Here is a 22037-nt window from a genome sequence, read left to right as displayed (position 1 = left end):
TTTAAATGTTTAATAGTTCTATGTACATAAACCTAGAAATACTACATAAACTTTACTCTGAAAGTGTATCATTTTGAAACGCATGCACGAGGCATGGGTACAACAGGATCGGCGCTCATCCGTACGTTAGATGCAGGATCACACCTCATTCTGACTCCGCAAGCAAGCGATTGATAAAAAGTGATTAGAATGTGTACTTTTCAATCGGCCTGTCCTGACATGCCACGAGCGATTGTCGCTCCGTCCAGCGATGACGCAGACCCCTTATAAAATCGCCCGCGCTGTCTCTATTTGGACGACATTTCGCAGCGGCGTCCCGCCCCTAAACACTTCTTATTGGTTGAAATGAACACGCTTTTTGTTGACAATCTAGTTAGCAACAGGTCAGCATCACTCAGGGAATATTTATTATTACTGTTATTACTGTTCTGTTTTAAATTTGTGATAATATATAATTCTGCATGTAGTTTGACGCAAGATATGTCACTATTCATAAGTTAATTTAAAGTTAGCATATTGGTCCGTGCTGGCCTGTAAGTGTGTGTGTGTGTGTGGGGGGGGGATTCATGTGTTTGTAGTTAAATGTAAGAATCGATTGTTCATTACACGTTTTTACTAGCAAATAAATCTGTCATGTGTTAATTGTTTTATTTAGCTAGACAAAACAAAATGTTCATTTACGTTTGTTCATGATACAGTTTATTTCTTATTAAGTCTTTTAAAAATATTTTTCTATCAACAGGAAGCAAATCAGAACAGAACATTATTCTCATCATTCAAGCAAGTAGAAAATAATGTCTGCATGATGTAATATTGTTTTGTTATTTTCCCTTATTCATCCATTAAAAAATAATCTTACAATCGTGGCGGAATGTTTTAGACCATCGTTTTATTACCACAAACTGTGTCTCTTCATTTTCAGGGTTGGCACTTTGGAGGAACCGGTGGGCTTTGTAGGGAGAGGAGGTCGAGGAGGAATTCATCAGGAAGAAAGAGTAGGCCTCTTGTGATATGAAATGGCCCTGTGAAAGATGCAATTTTAGATCATCAAAACGTTTAGAGCTCATAAAACATTGTAGGTTGAAGCATCCACACACTGGTCAAGGCCGATCACTACCCTGCTTGTACTCAGATTGTCCTTGTTTATTTAAAAGTTGGGGGGCACTTCATGCACATTTGTCTAGAAATCATACACAGACTCAACAGTAAGGGCAGATAGTTTAATTTTCGTGTCTTGTATGTAATTCATGTAGTTTTAACACAGAGAAGCAATATTTTGAACACCTCAGGACTCGAAACTGTTTTAGGTTTTTCACTGCATATTTGAAAAGTACTATTCCAGATCTGTACTGCATGTACAAAAGTAATGGGACACCTACACAATCTAATGCAATTATTTCCAGTCCACAGCTCTGCCAGCTCCTGCTTTTGTTAAGCTTCTACATGCTCAGTTTTTATTTAGAAAGGTGATAATTTGACTTTATGTTTATTACTGAAGTTGTAGTGGATGGTGCTGGTCTACCATTTTAGTGCATTATGTTGACAGTGTTCCTAATATTTTGTCCCAATAGTGTATATTGGATGCAGTGTCTGTTCTTTTCATGTCAGTCATGCCAATGTTAAACTTATGGCTGCCCCATAAAAGATTGGGCAATTCAATCCACAATAGTAGTGGATTTACTTTGACTGTTCTTGTTAAACATTAAATGAAAAATAAACAGTTTAATTGCATTGTAATTTAGTTGTGTGATATGTGATAAATATATATTAAATGCATAGAGTATTGGTTTAATTTATTTGGTAACATAGAAAATAATTAAAATCTACTAAATAACTTCATAACAACAAATACTACAAATATATAAAATTTACTTAAAATTTTGAGTCAAATTATGTTCCTGCCTATGAAAAACAAGTAGACTTTACTTAATTTGTTTAGATAAATATGACTTAAAACTGAGATGTAATTAAGTAAATGTTACTGAATATCTTCACAACTGTTATGTTTTATGGTAAGTAAAATGTACTTGATACTGGCAAGTGAGAGTCACTTTAACAGCATTAAATCTTACTTAAATCATTTGAGTGCAAATACTTGCAAAGGGTCTTCTGTGTCGTCATGTTATTTTAACACATTTTGGGCCTTAATCATGTAACTTTGTACCTGTTTCATGATTCACCCTGAAAGTGGACCGGATGTTTGTAGCATTAGGCCATCACCGCTGTCACAACTGGATCAGATTTCACTTTTAAATGAAAGGAAAACTGCTGAGATCCTAAATCAGGAAAAAACTATGTCCTCGCAGTTGATTGACATATATAATCCAACTATATCTGTCTGTTTCTGTCTGTACTCCTGAATCTCTCCAGTCGTCTGTCTTCCTGGCAGGCAGTTGTCTATCCTACACTGGGACCAAAGCCTTCTCAACAGACAGCAGCCCTAATTTCATTAATTATAAACCAATATGCTGCTGGCAGTCCCTCTGGAGAGGACTTTACGCAGCACTGGCATCTGTTCAGCACAAACACAGCGAGGGATGAATGGATGGAGGGAGGAGAAAACAAGGACATCTCTGACTCCCATCATAGTTGAAGCACGGTGCTGTGCAGGCGAGCGAATGGGGGGTGAAGGAGGAGGTTGGGGATGTTTTAAAAGTACGTTCAAATGGATGACAAGTAATAGTCCAAGACTGTTTTACCCAGCCAGAGAAAGACTGGGAGGTAGCTATTTATGTCATGTGGACAGCTCTTCATCATCCCAAGAAACACAAATGGGCTTTGGTGAGAAAATCATAGAAAAGTGAAGTCAAAGCATAGATTCCCTCGTCTAGAAATTAATTACTGACGTGAGAATTTCCATGACTTTGAGGAATTTGGCACTACTTTTTTAAAATTGGATTTCACTTCACACCTTCCAAAACTACATGCAGGGCATTGAATCTTCCATTTCTATTTTGTGTTGTAAAAATGACTGTCCTTGACTTCTTTATCTGTCTCCTCCCAGCACTGATTGCCTTAAAGAGCATCAACAACACAGCAAACCTTTGGTGAAAAGGCAGTATCCTCTGCTTTCCTTTTCGCCTCTGATTCCAGAGTCTTGCAGCTCAGGCTTGATAAAGTGTATCAAAAAGAGCAATGAAACAGCTGCTATGGTTTACTTGTAAATCATAGTCCTTGTTGTGATGTGATTATATAATCCTTATCCTTAAAAAAAGGCTGAAACATTACATAGAAGGTAAATGGAAACAGAATTTGGTGATTTAAATTATTTAAAGCTTATGTTTTATTGAAAATAACGCAAACTAAATTAATACCTTAAAGGTAGAATGCTGAAAAGAATCACCTGGATAAAGATATCGGCCGTGGCGGCCGTGGCTCAGTGGCTAGAGTCGGTCGTCCAATAACTGGAAAGTTGGCAGATCGATTACGACTCTCGCCACTCAAGAAAGATTGGTGGAACTGATGGCTGGAGGGGTGTCAGTCCACCTCCTTGTTATGGCAGAGGTGCCCTTGAGCAAGGCACCGTACCCCCATGCTCCACAGGCGCTGTGAATGGCTGCCCACCGCTCCAGGTTGGCATCTGTCTCTATGAGTGTGTGACCGTGTGCACGTGTGTGTGTCAACAGGTGCCAACCTGGACGGGTTACAAGCGGAGGGCAAATTTTGTATGTATGCATGACCAATAAATCTGATCTTAAACTGGCAACAGGTCTTAGAAAAATCTAAAGACAAGAACAAGGCTGAAAACCAGCACTGAATGACCGACACTCATGCGTCTCATGTGTATCTTGACTGTTGATCGTTTTTAAATTATTTTATTTGTTTCTCTTTATATTCTTTTATGTATTTTAATGCTTCTTCCACTCCCTGCTGCAATGCTTTTATTTTATGTAAAGCACTTTGAATTGTTTGTACATGAAATGTGCTATATAAATAAATTTGATTTGATTTGATTTGATTTGACACACTGCCATCAGAAACTGTGATGTGGGGCGGTCGGTGGCGTAGTGGGTACAGCAGGCGCCCCATGTACAAGAGGCTATAGTCCTCACTGCAGCTGGCCCCGGTTCGAGTGCCGCATCGGACGGCCCTTTGCTGCATGTTGTTCCCCCTCTCTCTGCTTCCTGTCTCTCTACACTGTCCTATCTAAAGAAGGCATAAAAAGCCCCAAAAAATTATTGAAAAAAAAAAAAGAAACTGTGACGTAAGGACATTTGACAAGTTTCACAATCCAGGTTTAGAACAGCTACTTGGCAAAACAAACTTTTTGTTCTGTGTTTGCACCTTTCATCCACATGCAAACAGCGTTTTTAATCAGAAAAACACATTCCAAAGGGAAGATTTTTAAAACTACTCAGTGTACCCTAGTGTACATGACAAACTGAGATTTTGGGCATCTCAGTCTACTTCACTCCAGTGTTGCTCTATGTAATGAGCATGCACTCGAATGACCTGATTCCAACTCGTGTACTTTCAGCTCCTAATCCCAACCGTTGGCAGGTAGGAGCAAAGTGGAAATTTAAGTCACTGCGGCGGCTGGGTTCGTGTAAGGATTGTTGAAAAGCTTGTGCAAGACAGGATTTCAACTAGCAATGACTCAACTAACAGCCATGACGTTCAACACCATACACCAACCCCTTGGTCCCCATCATGTTTGAACGTTTCTCCAACTTAGAAGTGGCAACTGTCAGCATCTTTACGTCAACGTTATCACGATGCAAGAGAAGCAGAAATGTCATCAGTACTGCAACGGAGGCTGCATCACTGTAGAAAACTGAGGAAGGACAATGTAGCAATTGTGCAATCCTTTAGTCTTTATGATGAAATGGCTATGTGCCAGCATAGGCATTTTACAGTCTGTCATGTGATCCAATCCAATCTTTGAATTGCTTTGATCTTCAGACAGACATTAAAAACAGACATGATTGTGTAGTTGACATCATTGCGTGAAGCACCTCTGAAAACCTCTGTCAATGAACGAAGTTCTTGACTCTGTCCAGAAATGCAAGTTAAAATTCTGTAATGCAAAGGAGAAAAAAAAACACGAGCACATTATGAAACAAACAAAACAACAACAGTTGACTAACTGAAATGCTGAAATAATGATGTAAAAACTTGTTATTTCATTCTATTTGCAGTGGTTAGACATCACTGTGTGCACAATGGGTTCAAGATATCTTATTCAATATCAAACATTCCAACAGTCCAATTAGTGGACATATTATATTCAAATTCAACTGTTCGATTTTTAATCAACAAACTGAGCAACCAAAAAAAAAGAGACAAAGGTTGGAGGAAACGAAAACAAAGCCTATAAACTGGCTGTTAACTGATTCACACCAGAGCTGCACGTGTGCATTCAAAGTGCAAAATCATGTCGCCAAAGTTTAAGCTATTTACTCCCTCGGCATTCATAAATTATACACATAAAAACACACGCATGGACAGAATCAACAACAAAAGTGCTGCGATTTTATTTGGAACTTGCGTCAGTGTCAGATGTAAAGAAAAAAAAATTCACCTATGTTGTTGTCTCTGAGAATAAATGTTATAAATGGAGTACAAAAACGTGTAATATGTGCAATGTTCAGGAAAAAAAATAACATCTGAAAAACAAAATACATCAAAGTTCAGAAAATTCAAGTCAATATCGGAGTATTTACACTTCCTGTGAGTTCGGCATTTAATTGGGACTGTAATTATTTTTACCCTGCTGAAGTAGATATAAGGGCTCCATACGTTTGTGGGAAAAGGTGAGCTACTTCCTGTATCACAGAGCAGCTTTAATGTGATTTTCAGCTCTAATTAGAGTTAAGTCACTTAGTGTGTTGTAATGATGTTTGGCTCACGGAGCAGCAGACGCCGTCCATCAGCCAAATGAAATATTAAACTGACCTACCGCTGGATTGTGTGCGTGTGTGTGTGTGTGTGATTTATATTTGTAGATGCATCAAGAGACATACGTGGAACACTGTGTGTCCATTGCAACCACATTCAGTAAACATGCACAAACACACACAGGCACAAATTCCTGACCTACATTCAATATACACAAACAACAGGGTGTCAGGAGAGGCTGGCTTGTGTGTGTGTGTGTGTGTGTGTGTGTGTGTGTGTGTGTGTGTGTGTGTGTGTGTGTGTGTGTGTGTGTGTGTTGGGGTTGAAAATCTGCAGGTGCACTGGGCCGTGAATCTAATGCAAAATTAGTGTTATCTTCCTGCCAAATAATTCATGATCCTGCATCCGAAATGATCGCAGAATGCCTCAACTTGTCGTCCCCTCTGTCTTTGTCACTCTCCCCCATGAATGATGTTTTATTTAAAATGTCACATGGAGCAGAAACTAGTAAATAAGTGCACCTACAACTGGCAATTGTCTGATTTGCTCCCAGATGGCTTTTAGGCCTGAGATGGGATGTAAAGAGAAATGGCTTCATCTTCCGGGGAGACACCAAGTTATTCCAAGCCACCTGAGACAGATCATCTCTCAGGCAAGTCCTGGGTCTGCCCCAATGTCTCCTCTAAGGTAGGACCAAAACACCTCTACTGGGAAGTGTCCAGACGACCTTCTGACCAGATGCCTGCACCACCACAACTGGCTCACCCTCTCCTAAAAGGTGAGCCCAGACATCTTTCGCAGGATTCTTACACTCCTCCACTTGTGGCAATGACTGACTCCAAACCTGGAGTGGGTAACCGGCCCTTTTCCTACAAAGAACCATTACCTCAAACTCGGAGCTGCTAATTTGCATCCTGGCTGGTTCACACTTGATAAATCGCCCCAGAGCCGGCCGGTGATCTCTGCAAGATGACACAGGATCACATCAAGTGCAAAAAGCAAAGATGCTACGCAAAGCTGACAGAGCTGGAAACCCTCCGGCTATTGGCTGCAAATTTTGTTTAAAGATTATCGACAGAGAGAGTTATAAAGTGCAGCCCTGGCAGAGTACAAGACGGACCGAGAACAAACCTGACATACTGTCGGCAACGCGAACCAATCTCTCACTCTAGTCATACAGCACCTCCCACAGGACACTGCGAGGAACATGGTCATAAGACTTCTCCAAGTCCACAAAAAAACACGATGACCACCTGGGCAAGCGTCTGGATTTCAAAACCTTCTTTTATATCTTAACATTTCTTCTGCTACTTTTTTTTGTCACTGTGCAGAATTATTTGTTCCTGATATTACTTTTAGTCTCGTATTATTTTCACACTCCCTCCGATTTTCATTCTCCAATCAGGTTCAATTATTGGAAAACATCATGGTTGGCATGTAAAGACAACCCCGTCATACCGTTAGCAACAGATTACGACGCTCTCCTGTCCATGAAGGGTTGCCAGGGTGACAAACATGGCTCCAAAAATAAGTCCAAAAAATGAAAGCATCTTTCGTTTTGAAGAAGTTATTGTGATTTTTTTTTTTTCTCTGTGCTGCTATTCCACATTTTAATGTAAGACAGGGCTATAACGCTATGATATGGATAAAACATAGTGGATTATTTACTCCTATTCACACATAAATACTATTGAACTGTTTCTTTGCTGTAGTAGATATAAGTCTGAGATAGAAATGGTCACGTTAAAGCAAAACATGCAACGAATGAACGCTTATAGAATTGCTGTGTGAATGTGAGTGTTTGAAAAGATGATTGTGGCTTAAAGCGCTTTGAGTACATGTGTATGTACAGATTGGGATTTTCAGTCCCAACAAAGCCCGTGTGAACAAATTGCGTTCAACTTCCAATCAGAAGAGGTCAGTAAAACATTGTTTTTCTGTTTAGCGCTACAATAAATCTGTCCTTTGCCACCAAGGGTGTTGGTGATTGTGGTTTTGTGATTCATGACAAAGTCAAAGCCAAGCTGGGTTGACTTTATGCCTTAAAAACCTCACTTGATGTGCAGATTCCCAGAATTGTACAATCATTTACCTGCTACATCCATTAAAGGAATTAAGAGAACCAAAAAGCAATAGTGAAAAGACTTGGCTTCTCTTTCTGTTCACTGGCCAGAGCTCAGTTGACTGTGTTTACTTTATTATAGGTCAGTGTGTGCACACCCACTAACTATAACCAGGGCCTCGGCATATAAAACCCTAAATAATATGTCTACATTTAGAGAAATCATCGGGTGTTGCTGTGGAATGCAACACCATTGTGGTGAGGCATTTTTTTACAAAAGAGCAAACAACCGCTGGAGAAAACCAAAAAATGGACACTATCCTTGTGTGGATGCGATACAAAGTGATTGACACATGCAACCTTTGAGGACTTAATGGCTAAAATATATGTCAAGAGGTAAATGTTTTAGTATCAACTGCGGCTCTAAATATCCTCGAGTTAGCTTGAACAAGAGCAAAAATTCATCCTGATACGCCTTCACCCCTGAAGACAGCAAAAACAGTACATGTGTAATGATTAAAATTTCTCTTGACAAAGGTTATTAGTAACTTATATTACTGTCCTGCTCTGACGAATCCAATATCTGCTTTGAAAGATAAATGATTTATTATACTCTTGTACATCTCAGTCCAGGGTGTTCACCTGGTTCCACAGTGACATCAGTGACCATTAACAGAAAAACTTCATTTTGTGATAGAGCTGAAGTTTCATGCCAGGCACTAATAAGACGAAAGCTTTACTTGGTAGCGTTGCTGACAGAATAAACCAACATTTCTGACCAAAATAGGCAGAAACTTCATTCTGACAATTTAGGTGAGAGGGGGTTCAGAGACTAATGCCTCAGGGTCCTCCCACCTCTTCCTTCCTTGTAAGCATTTGCAGCCAGATCAACAGGGTCGAGTGTGTACATTGTCATCTAGCGAGTGTTATGACAGATGTATCGAGACGTTGAAAGTCCACACCATGATGTCGCGAGACACAAGTTGCATCTCAGTGGGAAACTGAGAAGGGCAAACATACCCAGAGTGCAGTTTTTAAGCCTTCATCGTGGAACTGCGATGTGTTTCACTGTGGACTTTTTACACGTTCTGTCATCTGATTGGATTGCCTTATTGGAAGCAGATGTGCAATTGCTAAAATTGTTTAGCAAAGCATGTTCAGTGTACGTGAAAAGGAGTAAGATAAATGGCTGAAATGAAATGGAACACTAACAAAGAGACCACATTTTACTTTTATCTGTTATTTCTCGAAATAGCTAAGGAACATAACAGTGACCCGGGTGAACGTCAACCAGTAATCACATGGTTTTACATCAACGTTTAAGTTTATAGTCAGTTTGATTTTTCCAGAATTAAACACCAAAACTGGAAAAGTGTGCAAGGTTGAAAGATCATTTATCTGTTCAGCGTGTTGTAAATATGTGGGGAATTAACTGGATACGAAGCCTGGATATTTACCAGGTTTCCTATGATCTCTGTTTTGTCCTGTTACGCAAAATGGGACAAAAAACAGCAGCAAAGCCCCATTTCCTAAACACAGGGAATACCAAAAAAAAACACACTCGTGACTGCACATATTCACACTCAAAGCCACATGTCTTAGGTGTGATTAGGACATAAACTAAATGAAGCACAAGGAAGGAGGTCTGGGCCCTGTTGGTCACCTGAGTTTTCCCAGACCTGAAGGTGTGTGCTTTCACTTTTGCCGGCCCCCCTCCTGTGTAAGACGACTGCCATTCTCTGCCCTGCTGCAAAGTGAATTCAGCCAAGCTCTTTTGTTGAACCATCACATCTTACACACCACCACCCCTTCACCTCCCCCAGCGAACCCACGGCCGTTTGGAATAACAGACGAATAAATGGACGAGGGGGAAAAACAGTAGACTGAAACCACAGTGGAACTCAGCGATGGTCAGCCAGGCCCACCACGCCTCAGCAAATGTTTGTCCAAACCTGTTATTTCTGGCATTGTACTGTCTCAAAGAGATCATTTCATTCTCCGAGAGGAATGCAGTAGCTATAAATAGTCTGAAGATGAAGGAGGGGAAATCAGAGATTTGTAGAGTAATTACAGAGCCAGAGTTGAAACCTTCTGTTATGGTTCATTTTTCATCAACCTCTGTCTCCAAGACTGTCTGTCTGACTGACCGACTGAGGTAAAATGGACGTTTTCTCAATGGGACATGCGTCTGACCTGATATTTGACCTCGGTCTCCTTCTTTTTTCCGTAATTTACTCCTTGATTCTCAACACTGACTGTATATAGACTTATTTGGTCTCCAGGCAAGTTGCCCCGACTGCGCCTGTGTCCTGAATAGTCTCTAAGGAATAGAAAAGGACTTTCAGCTTGTTAAATGGCTGTAATTTTTAATATGTCTTCCTCGTTTTGCACAGTCAGATCTTGTTGGCAGCTTCACCTGGCAATTATGAGAAGCAGGGAATGAGTAACAAGTAATGGTGTGCCCCACGTCACTCAGATGAGGGTAAGCAATCTGGAGAAAGAAGTTGGGAAATGAGCAAGACTGGTTGAGAAGACTTACAGATTCAAAGTGTTATCATCTTTTTGTTTAGAAAAGATGACTAAAATGTGTTGGCAGGTTTATTCACATTGGAGGGGATGTGTTCCTGGTAAAAGAAATGTTACGATTTCTGCTTCTGCTATGGGTTTTTTCATTCTTTCTGGTATTATCGTCTTTGAAAAAGGAGCTTTTTTCTTGCATTTAGTTTGCGGACTATGTACAGTGACTTTGTTGTGGAAAGGGAAGAGATGGGGGGCAGAAGATGTAATTGCCAGTATTTCTTTGTCGCCAATCAGGACAAATTATGGCTTCATCAGGCTTGAGTGCAACATTTATTGGCTTCTTCAGGATTAAAAGTGGAAATGTGCGGAAATCATGACTCCTTTCCACTGATCAGTCTGCTTCCAAAGACTGAAGGAAAGGTTTATATCAGAAATGATTTAATCAAAAACAAATTTAAACATTTTGGACGGCATTTAAGTCAAATTATTCCGCTTCGAAACCCCTTCAAAGAAAGGAAAAAAAAACTTTCTCATTCACAGAGACATGGCGCCTCTTTGTGGGGAGAATGAGGTACTGCACCAATGTGTCACTGAACAAAAATGATGGTTTAAATTGAACATTAATGCTTTATTTTTCTTCCGCCCAGACCCCATGGTGATGAAATTATGGTTGTCGTGTTTTGGGGATGAACACCAAAACCTCTCAGGAACTTGGACTTTGGTATCACCAAATAAAGTGACTTTCCTCAGATTCTTTTCACAACCTGAGGCAATAACATAAAACCACCTCAGCATGTACTCTCAGGTGCTGTCGGTGTTCATATTCAATTTTGTTTACCTGATATCAGATGGAAAAAGTCAACCTATTGCTGGACTGAGAGCCACACATGCACTGAAGGATATACTTTTGGAGTGTTTTGGCGCCCTCTAGAGGTTAAGATCAGGAAGCTTTAGTTCTCAAATGTGCCCCAAACGTCAACTTAATTTAACACAGGAAAAAAATAAGCTTTTCACATTTAAAATAAACGAATAGATGGATAAATCACATTTTAAAAATAATGAACTGTAAGTATTTCAAACTTGGTTATTTAAGCGCCACCCTTGGGTCAATTAATTTAATCTGAAAACCCCTTTCTTTAAAGTTCCTGGGATTTTCTTCTTTTTTTTATTTTTTATAGTGACTAACAACAACAGCAACGATAGTAAACATGTTAATAATGATAATGATAATAATGTTTTAATTTCAGGTTTCCGTTGATGAGGTCACTGGCTGGGGTCTGAGGGCAGAGTCGGACCGTTGAAGGCGACCAATGAAGCGGAGCAGCTAAACCTTACCGGGCCATGTTTCATCCTGGAAAATAACCTGCACATCTTTTCAGAGGCGGAAATTAACCAAATTAATGTGGTTATGGAGGTGGAGAACCAAAACGCGGTGAGTAAACTACCCTGAAGGCGTTGCTAATCGTTTAGCCGGCTAACGATGCTAAAGCAACTCAGCGATGTCGAGTTATCTTTCGCTCAATAGTCGTAAGTTATTTGTTGTAGTGTTTCCGTGTTGCATTAACAACCTTAAAGCCGACAGATTAATCCATAATATGGAATGAGACTCTTTCATTATGTTTGTGTAGGCTCAGTTTTGCTCGAATAAACCGAGTGGAAGCGGTGTTGGTGAAAGCCGCCCAACATGGTGTTTAATAGAAAGGAGGGAGGGTCATTCTGCGTGATTTCAACGATTTATATTCACAGTTGCCACAGAGAGCCTTCAGATAAGCTTTCAGGATAAGGTGCAGATACAACCCGATGGAAATGACACGCTAAAATGAACCAAAAGTTTGAGCAATGTCCGTTTTTATCTGATACTGGAGTGAAATCTGCAACTTTTTGAATCTGTAATGACTTTAACTGGACCAGACGGTGTTCACTGTTTTGGTTTATTTATCTGCCGTCTGCAGGTGTGTCAACTTTGTTTCCCTTTCAAGGACATCATGTTTATATGTTTGATGGACTTCAATGAGATTAAGAAGAATCGGCTTTACTCTATGGGGGGTGTTGAAAAAAACAAACTCATAGACCAAGCATTTTTCTTCTTCTGCAGTTTGCTAAAAACAAAACATAACATGTGTAAACACAGGGAAATGTCATCACACTCGCACCCACACAAATACTTCTTATCTAAATAAAGATGCGGGTCGTTTCTGCAGATGACAAACTCCACATCTCTGCCTCTTTGTACGGGGAAAGCTGAGCCCAGTCAGACTGTCACACAGAAGGACATCGGGATGCTTTGTCATTTAATTTTCTGCCTGTTTTCCAAGGTGACGTCCTGCCATTCGTCTCAGAGCGGCAGCAGCTCCTCCACGCCTGATGTGTTGCCTCCAGAAAACCACGGTGACGGCCTGACCTGCCACCCCCACGCCCCCGCCCCCGGTACCATCATCCCAAACCGGATTTTTGTCGGGGGAATCGACTACAAGGTGAGACGTGCACTCCTGTCTAAGTCTGCTTTGGTGTAGAAAGATGGAAAACAGCGAAGTATGTGATGAACACAACTTCCAGGACACATTTCACGAATGCCCCCCGGCTGGTTGCTGGTACACACAACTAGGGCTGGGTATCGTGGCCAATTTCCTAAATCCATTCGATTTCAATTCATTAGATCCTTGATCGATTAATCACGATTCAATTCAGTCTGCTCTTAAATCATGAAAATGGCTCAACTGTGTTACAAAACACAAATGTACTTTATTTTTTCTTTTCACCATAAACAACAGGTTTTAAGTGCAAACTTGTAAATTGGACAGTTTTAAACTTCAGCTGTAAACAAAACTGTCTCAAAAGAGCCTTTTTGAAATTATAAAAATAATCGATCTCATGCCTTATGAATTGCTATTGCGAAATTTAAATGGAATCGGTCCAAAATCGATTGAATCGATTTTTTTATTTATTTATTTTTTTTTAATTATTTATTTATTTATTTTTTTTTACCCAGCTTTACACACAACTACTACCGGTTGTTCCAAATTATATAAGTTTTGCTGTTCCCCTCTAGCCTGGGAATTCCCATGCTGCTTTGCGCGCGATTTCATTCACACTGCAAAGGCAGCCTGGAAACCAGCGCCCTTATTTTTGCCTGAGTTAGGGAACCAATCACAGAACGGGGGGGGGGGGGGGGGGGCAGCAAGACGATGATGACGTCTATGACCGACACCGAAGCTTGTAGAGTGTTAATCCAACATGGCAGCGGACACAACGTTACCGTTCGATGCAGCCTTATGAAGTGTTTTAAGTAGCTTAGAACGCAAGTTTACTTTTAAAAAAGAGCAACGTTTGGCGTTGAAAGATTTCATTGCCTTCTTCCTCGTCGAATTTCTGTCGCTCTACATACGTCATCTGGTATAAGTGATACAATTGGCTATGAATCGCGCGCAAAGCAGCATGGGAAGAACCAGACGCCATTTGATAGACATTCGTAGCGCCCAATAAACGGCTCTAGGCATTCGTAAACCACGCCTCAAATACGAGAAAATGCACACCTAGTTCCCAGACCACCATCTCATCGAGATGTGGACGCGTCAGCCAGGCTAGTTCCCCTCTAGGATGGATTATCTGTTAACCAATCACCAGCCACGGGAGTTTGGATTTGTAGTTATAACACTTGTTTGTGTGTCTTAAGATTAATGAGAGCGACCTGCGACGTGTCTTCTCACAACACGGCGCCGTGAAAGAGGTGAAGATTGTGATAGACCGCTCAGGAATGTCAAAGGGGTGAGTTAGTTACACCCTCTGTTTGATTTTCTATCCTTCAACTTTGAGCGTCATTCACAGATTTACTGTCAGCCGGTTACAGCATACTTTGCCTGCTTTGTCTGTTTGAACAGATACGGGTTTGTTACATTTGAAACCCAAGAAGATGTGCTGAAAATCCTCAATGATGTGAGTCGCACAACCTGTAACTACAGTAAACACACCCCAGATACTGTTGGCTTATACTGTCACCTGTTTCATTAAAGGCTAATGGAATTTGTTTCAAAGAAAAAAAGCTCTGCATCGGCCAGGCTGTTCGAAAGCATCAAACTTCAGGTCAAAGTAAGTCGACGGTATAAAAGTGAGATTTACGAGCTAAATCCACTCACAAACGGTGATGGTGTTCCGCTCTTTTCCTGGCTCTAAAGATGATTGGGTTCCTTCTGTTTCCAGCTAAAAATGCCTCCCTGGCTCAGCCTCAACCTGCCGTGCCTCATCAGGTTCCCTGTGGGACTTTGTATCTGACCACATCCACAGGCTATCCCTACACCTACCATAATGGAGTGGCTTACTTCCACTGCCCCAACATAAACCCTGCACCCCACCACTGGTCTGTGAGTACTAACAATTATCTCTCCCATTGAGCTCTTGGATTGGATCACTGATAGATTTATCATATCAAAAACATGCCTGCTCTTTTAGTTTAGCTGGATGTTTAATAACGGGCTCCAGCGTTAAAGGGTTAGTTCGCCATTTTGCACATTAAGCCCTGTTTTTAGGTAGTTTCGGGTCAATTTCGATAAATTGACCCGAAAATCGCAGCGAAATGTCTAACAGTTGTTTTAGCATTTGGTGGACCTATTTTTCCGGACACCGTTGAATAGCAGCAGCAAGACATCCAGCCACTAGGTGGCGATAGTGCGTTGTTTGTGTACAATACAAATCAATGAAGACGGACAATAATGGTAATATAACTTCTCTGGAAGCGTATTTCGCGGTGATTTTCGAGCCAACGTATCGCTGTCCACCACAGACCTCACGGTGAGTTTCATGTCTCTGCAAACGAAAGTTTAATGCCGTTTTATGATTGTTTGCTTGAGTGGTCATTGACTCAATGCAAAGGTGGGGGGGCTGCAGCAGTGGATACCTAAATGCTCCGTTCAGCACCAAATGTCCAAATTGTGATCAGAACATCTATAATTCACCCCAGACTACCTAAAAACAGGGCTTAATGTGCAAAATGGCGAACTAACCCTTTAAGTTATCAGGATCAATTCCTGTCTATGTGAGGAAAAAGAAGCAGTAATATTTGACCCTCTCCAAAAACGCTGTGCAATTATGTTCATTACATAACGAGAAAACCTTTTGCGTAGCTAACTTGGTCAATAAGTTGGATTGAAACAGGCCACTGTTATAAATGAGTGAAGTTGTGTTTCCGAGAAAAAACGAATAATTGTCAGAATAAACATTTCCTTGTAGCCTGCACCGCGGCTGATGCTCTCTCAGTCCCATCAGCCTGTTCACCAGCAAGCAGCGTATCACCAGTACCAGGTCAGCTCAGCCTCGTAATTAATCAGCTTGGCAGGGGTTAGAACTTTTGACTAAATAGGTTGCTTTCTTTCTGCCGCACCCTCTCCCCAGAGTGTCCCGAACCACTGTCAGTGGAACGCTGTTCAGGTGGGTGAAACAAAGTCATGCTTTATTTCTAATCAGTTATTGAAGGAGACACACGTGGTTCTTTTTTTTAAAAACGTGAAAAGTTTGTGCAGATTTGAACTCCAGTCAAAACTTTCATTATAATACCTGCGTGAGCCTCTTAGTCTGTCTGTCTGTTCAGCGAATGCAGCGTGATTTAAAGCTGAAGTCGGGTGCAGATGAAGATATTTCCACTCTGAGCGCGATGTAAACATCGGAGCCGCTCACTGAATGAGATATTTTCAAATCTTGTTGACCCCAAACAAAATGCCAGAGTGTTGCTTCCTTTTTATTCTTCGCTCCATAATATCTGCCCTTTAACACACTTTGAATGTTTGCTGTCCAGGTGCCCTCCAATGCAGTCGTGTACTCTCAGCAGTCAGAGTACTTATGCCAGACTGCCGATGGAGGCTCTTTCTCACCTCCTGTGCCCTTCATGGAGGAAACCACGCCAGAGGTACAGATTCTAAAAGAAAAATCTAAAAGACTTAGAACAAGAGTTATTCTTAGTTGTTTTTTTTATTTTGCTAGACTTGAGTGTGGCTCTGCGTTTTCAGAGCTTTAGGCTACCTTTACATTACCTGACTCCCGCCCTCTGGTATTCACATACCATCTGGGACGAGCCCACAACCGACACGATTTCGAATGGGGCTATTTTTTCTAAAACTCGTGCATGTGATTGGATGAAGAATCTGTCCGTCATCTTGACTGACACGCCACTTCAGCCACTCCCAATGACTCAACCCGTGACGTAGCTCAGAGCTTACCTGACTCCCGCCCTCTGGAGCATGAATGGGCGGCCATAACGCGGCCATAACGCCGCCCATTCATCCAAAGTCCCACCCAGCGATTAATGATTGGCTCTGATTATTTTCTAATCGGACGAAACACCAATGACTCCCAGGCTCCTCAGATGGCTGTGTGAGGAAAGGGAACGCCCCCGCGTGTAGTTGGTGAACGCAGCCAGATGACGTGAGTCAGGTTAACCTTTACACGGAAACGATCTGAAACCAAAACGCAAAAGTGGCGTTTCGTTTTCACTTTTAAATCTGCGTTTAGACGAGCGTTTTAGGGTGAAAATATGCGTGCATACGGAAACGCAAAAGTGTGTGACGTTTCATATTTATCGATGCAGTAAACACACCAGATGGCTAGGTGGCAACACTACCAAGAACAGTTTCTACTTTCTATGTGACGAGAAACGCAGTTTTGCGTTTTCATCCTTTACACGGTGGCGCGACAGTGGAGCGTTTTCAAGAATTCCACCCTGGAGGGTGGATTCATTTTTTTGCGTTTTCATGCCCCCAAAACGCCGTTACCATCTAAACGATATAGTGCATCCGCAAAAAGGTTTTGCGTTTTTAACCCGTTTTCGTTTCCGTGTAAAGTGCCCCTTAAAGGCCTTCGGTTTGGATTGTACAGGGTATGTTTGGTGGGTTTGTTTTTAACCGACACGCACTTCTCTCACACTTCCACAGTTTGTGGAGCCCACACTGCCTCATGTTTACCCGGGAATGACACCTGTCGCTCTGCAGTATGACCCCGGAAAGGTGAACGAGCATTTTCCGTATATATAACCCAGCAGATCACTGAGGGAAAATGATTCAAAGACATTTTATTATTATTATTATTATTAAATAGTTTTTTATTATTAACATATTAACTCGTTAGTGGGAAAGAAGCTTTCCTGTGGTCTGTTCGGTGCGTCTATCTGACGTCTGCGTCTTGTTCTAACAGAGCATCATCAGCAAACAATATCATGTGAATGGATAATAATCCTCTTCCTTTCTCTTTTATCTCCATCATCTCCATGTTATCATTCGTCACTGAGCCTCTCTCGTCTTTTTTTTCCCTGCAGAATCTGATGTTTCCACCTCCACGAGTCCGCCTGACGCCAAAGTACCGCCGCTACATGCAGCACAAGGACTACCACTATCTGCCAGAGTCAGCCGAGTCACCAGACACCTCTATGTTTCATACCTCCCAGCCTCTCATGTAGCCTGAACTGTTGACAGCTTCTTATGGGGAAACATTCCACAATCAGCACCATGAATGTAATTTCAATCAGTTCCTCGTGATTCTCCTTGAGTTTAACACTCAATCCATCAGCTGTTGAAGCTGCGCCTTGCAACAAAACGCAGGCAAGGCACTCACACACTCGGCCAATTGGACCCAGCTGGGTGACTGACGTTTACTCCGTCATGCCGGCTTTTATTTGCTATAGCGGTTGCTCCTCATAAATTTTTTTTTTTATCCATATTCGCGTATGAAAAACAGAAGAGTTTGAATGTGTTTTCCAGTAAATCCAACTTTTACTATAGATAACTTTACTAGCTGCTGAAGTGTTCACAGCGCAGTCCCAGCTTTCATACAAACGGAGCACAATAAACGCGGAGGTTTTACAAATTTTGACTGCCGCAGCAGCTTCCCATCATGACCCTGCCGCACTTCCTTTTTTACTCAAACATCAACTTACTTACAAAGCTTACTTTGAATGTGAAGTGCCACCCAAATTTCAAGCTTGATTTCTGTTCCTTTCTGATTAAACTTAATTAGGAAAACTCTACAAATGGGGGACTATTGGAAACAAGGTCGACTAAAAAACGGTAGACCTCCATAGCACCTGATACAGGGTCTCTTGACGTATTCCTAGAGCTCGGACTTTGATAAAAATCTACTTTGAAGTTCGGTGTTGACGCGAACATGACTTGAACTCTTCTTTTGTTCATCAGCATCCGTTTGCCATGGTTTGCTTTTCCTTGTCAGAGTTAAAGGGGAACTCCGGGGCATTTGAAGCGCATTTCCATTGCTAGAGGTTGTCAAATACTGACAGTAGGACACAGACCGGTGCAAATCTGCGCTCCCTGTGTGGAGATCGCGCTGTTCGCACACCCTGTCATGCGAGGCTAATACGTGGTGGCTAAGGGGCAAGCGCTAACCCTTCCACGTAAAACAACAACTTGCACACTGCAGAAACGTCACACCACTTTATAAACCATCCGACAATAAAGTCACAAGCCTTACCATCAAAACCATATGCATGGTTCTCACATTACTGGCATGGGGACGTTACAAAACAACTTTATAAACAGCATGTAACTCACCGGCTGGTTGTAGGCTCGCGCATGTGAAAGCCCAAAAGAATCGATGGACGATAATCCCATATACAAAACAATTATCTTCTCTAGAAAAACTGTGTTCAAGTATTTAAAACATTACAACAATACTTGCCCAGTAATATTGTTGTAATGTTTTAAATACTTGAACGCAGTTTTTCTAGAGAAGATAATTGTTTTGTATATGTGATTATCGTCCATCGACTCTTTTGGGCTTTCACATGCGCGAGCCTACAACCAGCCGGTGAGTTACATGCTGTTTATAAAGTTGTTTTGTAACGTCCCCATGCCAGTAATGTGAGAACCATGCATATGGTTTTGATGGTAAGGCTTGTGACTTTATTGTCGGATGGTTTATAAAGTGGTGTGACGTTTCTGCAGTGTGCAAGTTGTTGTTTTACGTGGAAGGGTTAGCGCTTGCCCCTTAGCCACCACGTATTAGCCTCGCATGACATGCTGTGCGGACAGCGCGATCTCCACACAGGGAGCACAGATTTGCACCGGTCTGTGTCCTACTGTCAGTATTTGACAACTTCTAGCAATGGAAACACGCTTCAAATGCCCCGGAGTTCCCCTTTAAGTGAATTTTGATATAACATGTTTTTGTATTCCTGACCTTGCCAGAACTCCATGCTGTACGCACATTATGGATCAGTCATTTCACGGAGAAGAAGCTGAAAAGCTCCACGTTACTCTGTATTTGTTATGTTTGAGGCTCACAGAGCCGGTGAGGGACGAGGACGCTTTGAATGAGCGGCCTCATCTGCGTCAGGACCCTTCGGGATCCTTTAGCCCACTGAGGGGTTCCCATCCCGCTAATCTGAACACGACGATGTGAAAGTTGCCAGAGCTCGTCTGCTCCATATAAAACTATAATTGGTTCGACGATGGTAACACAGAAAGCTGTGTCAGCGAAACTTCACAGAAATCAACAGCGAGGCAATGATTGTGTGTGCGTGTTTTGCATTTTCACGGCACAGTTCCTCCGTGCGAGTGAATCGGTTACTGAGCAGTTCTGTTGATGGAGCGTTTTATGATTGGAAAATGTACTCGGACGGAGCGCAGTGGTGTTTCTCACCTTTAAGTGAGCTGACGTCCTGTTAAAACACCTTCAAAGGTTGAATATGTTTAAAAAGAACAGAAAAAAGACGTGTCTGTCGAGCAGTTGAGAACTCTGCTTGTATGAAAGTTATGCGCAAAGTTGATTAAAGCTGGATTTCTCGGTTACATAAATGTGTAATTGGCTCCTGTGTAGGTGAGGTTTTAACTACTTGTTGTGTTTGCATCGGTTTTATATTCTCGAGTTCAGTCAGATTTTTTTACGTCTTTCAAATAATAAACAATTCTGCCCTGAAAATAATTCAAGACTGAATCGGTTTTAAATATCTACTTTGTCATAAGATTTCTGACTGTATGTCTTATTGTAGCAGTACACTGTCACATTTAAATGCTTTTTACTTGGATATTCGCTTTAAATTGTTAGTGTGCTTTCAGGCCATTACTGTCATTTATTACAGTAGTGTTTTCATTTGGGGTTTAAATAAGTTTTTTTTTCTGCTTTACGAGCACAAGGCCGATTGTATACCCTAAAAATAACCATCCAGAATTGTTTGATTTTACATTTTGTTCAGTATTTTGGATATTTGAAATGCTGTGAGCCTGTTTTAGTTCAGTGTTTGAAGTTGTTTACCGGAAATAAATGTTTCCCTCAGTGCACGGGCTGCGTTTTGCATTATTATGAAGCAACTCTGACCTGGGGCCTCATGTACAAAGACTTGCGTGGATTTCCTCCTGAAACATGGCATACGCTCAAACCCAAATGACCTCCAACGTCGGATGTACGAATCTGTGCGCACGCATCAATCCAAGCACATTTCCTTTGTACATCCCAATCAACGTGGAATTGAGCGCACATGTCGGAGCACCCGACTCCTCCCTGTCCACGCCCCTACTTAAAGGGTTAGTTTGCCATTTTGCACATTAAGCCCTGTTTTTAGGTAGTCTGGGGTGAATTATAGATGTTCTGATCACAATTTGGACATTTGGTGCTGAACGGAGCATTTAGGTATCCACTGCTGCAGCCCCCCCACCTTTGCATTGAGTCAATGACCACTCAAGCAAACAATCATAAAACGGCATTAAACTTTCGTTTGCAGAGACATGAAACTCACCGTGTGGTCTGTGGTGGACAGCGATACGTTGGCTCGAAAATCACCGCGAAATACGCTTCCAGAGAAGTTATATCACAGCCATTATAACGAACAGCCTTGCCACTCTCTATTAAGCCCCATTGTACCGGCTTTTTGGCTGCAGTTCCACCAGAATTCCACTGGGAGCGTCGGTGGAGACCAGAATGAATGGGGCCCTATGGAGCTAGATGCTACAAATGGTCAGTTTCACATAAGTCTCCTCAAGAGCGCTCAGATTTGAATGTAGTTTCTGAGAGCTCAACATGGGTTTCAAGTAAAAAATCTACTGAAAGAGTACATATATCGCTTTGATTTCTTACTGGTTGGCTTCTTGTTGTCCACAACGCGCTAGCATTGTGCTAATGACAGCTGGTCGACCCGCTATGTATGACGTCATATACACTTCAAATCCTTTTTTTAAGCAAATGAGTGGCTCTAAAAATCTAAAACTCAGCCATGGGTATTTTCTAAACACCCTTTTTCGAAAACAACATTCGAATTACTAGAGAAAAAATTATATCTTGAGATAAGGGCACGAAAGGGCGTATAGCTCCATAGGACTCCATTCATTCTGGTCTCCAAAATTGGGCGCCCCACGTGGAAAGAGGGTGGAACTGCAACCAAAATCGCCTCGTTGGAAACCGGAAATGCACCGTGAGTGGCGTATCTGTCCTATTATAGAATCTGTGGTTATATCACAGCCATTATAACGAACAGCCTTGCCACTCTCTATTAAGCCCCATTGTACCGGCTTTTTGGCTGCAGTTCCACCAGAATTCCACTGGGGGCGTCGGTGGAGACCAGAATGAATGGGGCCCAATGGAGCTAGATGCTACAAATGGTCAGTTTCACCTAAGTCTCCTCAAGAGCGCT

At 41.7% G+C, this 22037-nt stretch overlaps 1 protein-coding gene across 1 annotated transcript; it reads left to right on the top strand.

The window, feature by feature from the left end:
* The first annotated feature begins 6426 nt into the window (after positions 1 to 6426).
* On the top strand, positions 6427 to 17858 carry LOC142391215 (protein boule-like). The gene is made up of 12 exons (XM_075476991.1): positions 6427 to 6616; positions 11800 to 11852; positions 12760 to 12894; positions 14094 to 14185; positions 14299 to 14353; positions 14431 to 14506; positions 14618 to 14778; positions 15644 to 15715; positions 15806 to 15841; positions 16206 to 16316; positions 17338 to 17409; positions 17718 to 17858. Exons 1-12 carry the CDS (start codon positions 6427 to 6429, stop codon positions 17856 to 17858), a joined length of 1194 nt encoding a protein of 397 aa, XP_075333106.1.
* Positions 17859 to 22037: the final 4179 nt, after the last annotated feature.

This window comes from Odontesthes bonariensis, chromosome 11 (assembly GCF_027942865.1).
Source record: "Odontesthes bonariensis isolate fOdoBon6 chromosome 11, fOdoBon6.hap1, whole genome shotgun sequence".
Lineage (NCBI taxonomy): Eukaryota > Metazoa > Chordata > Actinopteri > Atheriniformes > Atherinopsidae > Odontesthes > Odontesthes bonariensis.
Note: the sequence above shows the minus strand (reverse complement) of the source record. Positions and strands in the feature narration are given on the sequence as shown.

Bases quoted from the DNA above. Each gene is read 5' to 3' on its own strand.
- LOC142391215 (XM_075476991.1), top strand. From the start codon at position 6,427: ATGGCTTCATCTTCCGGGGAGACACCAAGTTATTCCAAGCCACCTGAG. The intron at 14,186-14,298 runs GTGAGTTAGTTA...CTGTTTGAACAG, and splicing joins CGCTCAGGAATGTCAAAGGG to ATACGGGTTTGTTACATTTG. The intron at 14,779-15,643 runs GTGAGTACTAAC...ATTTCCTTGTAG, and splicing joins CTGCACCCCACCACTGGTCT to CCTGCACCGCGGCTGATGCT.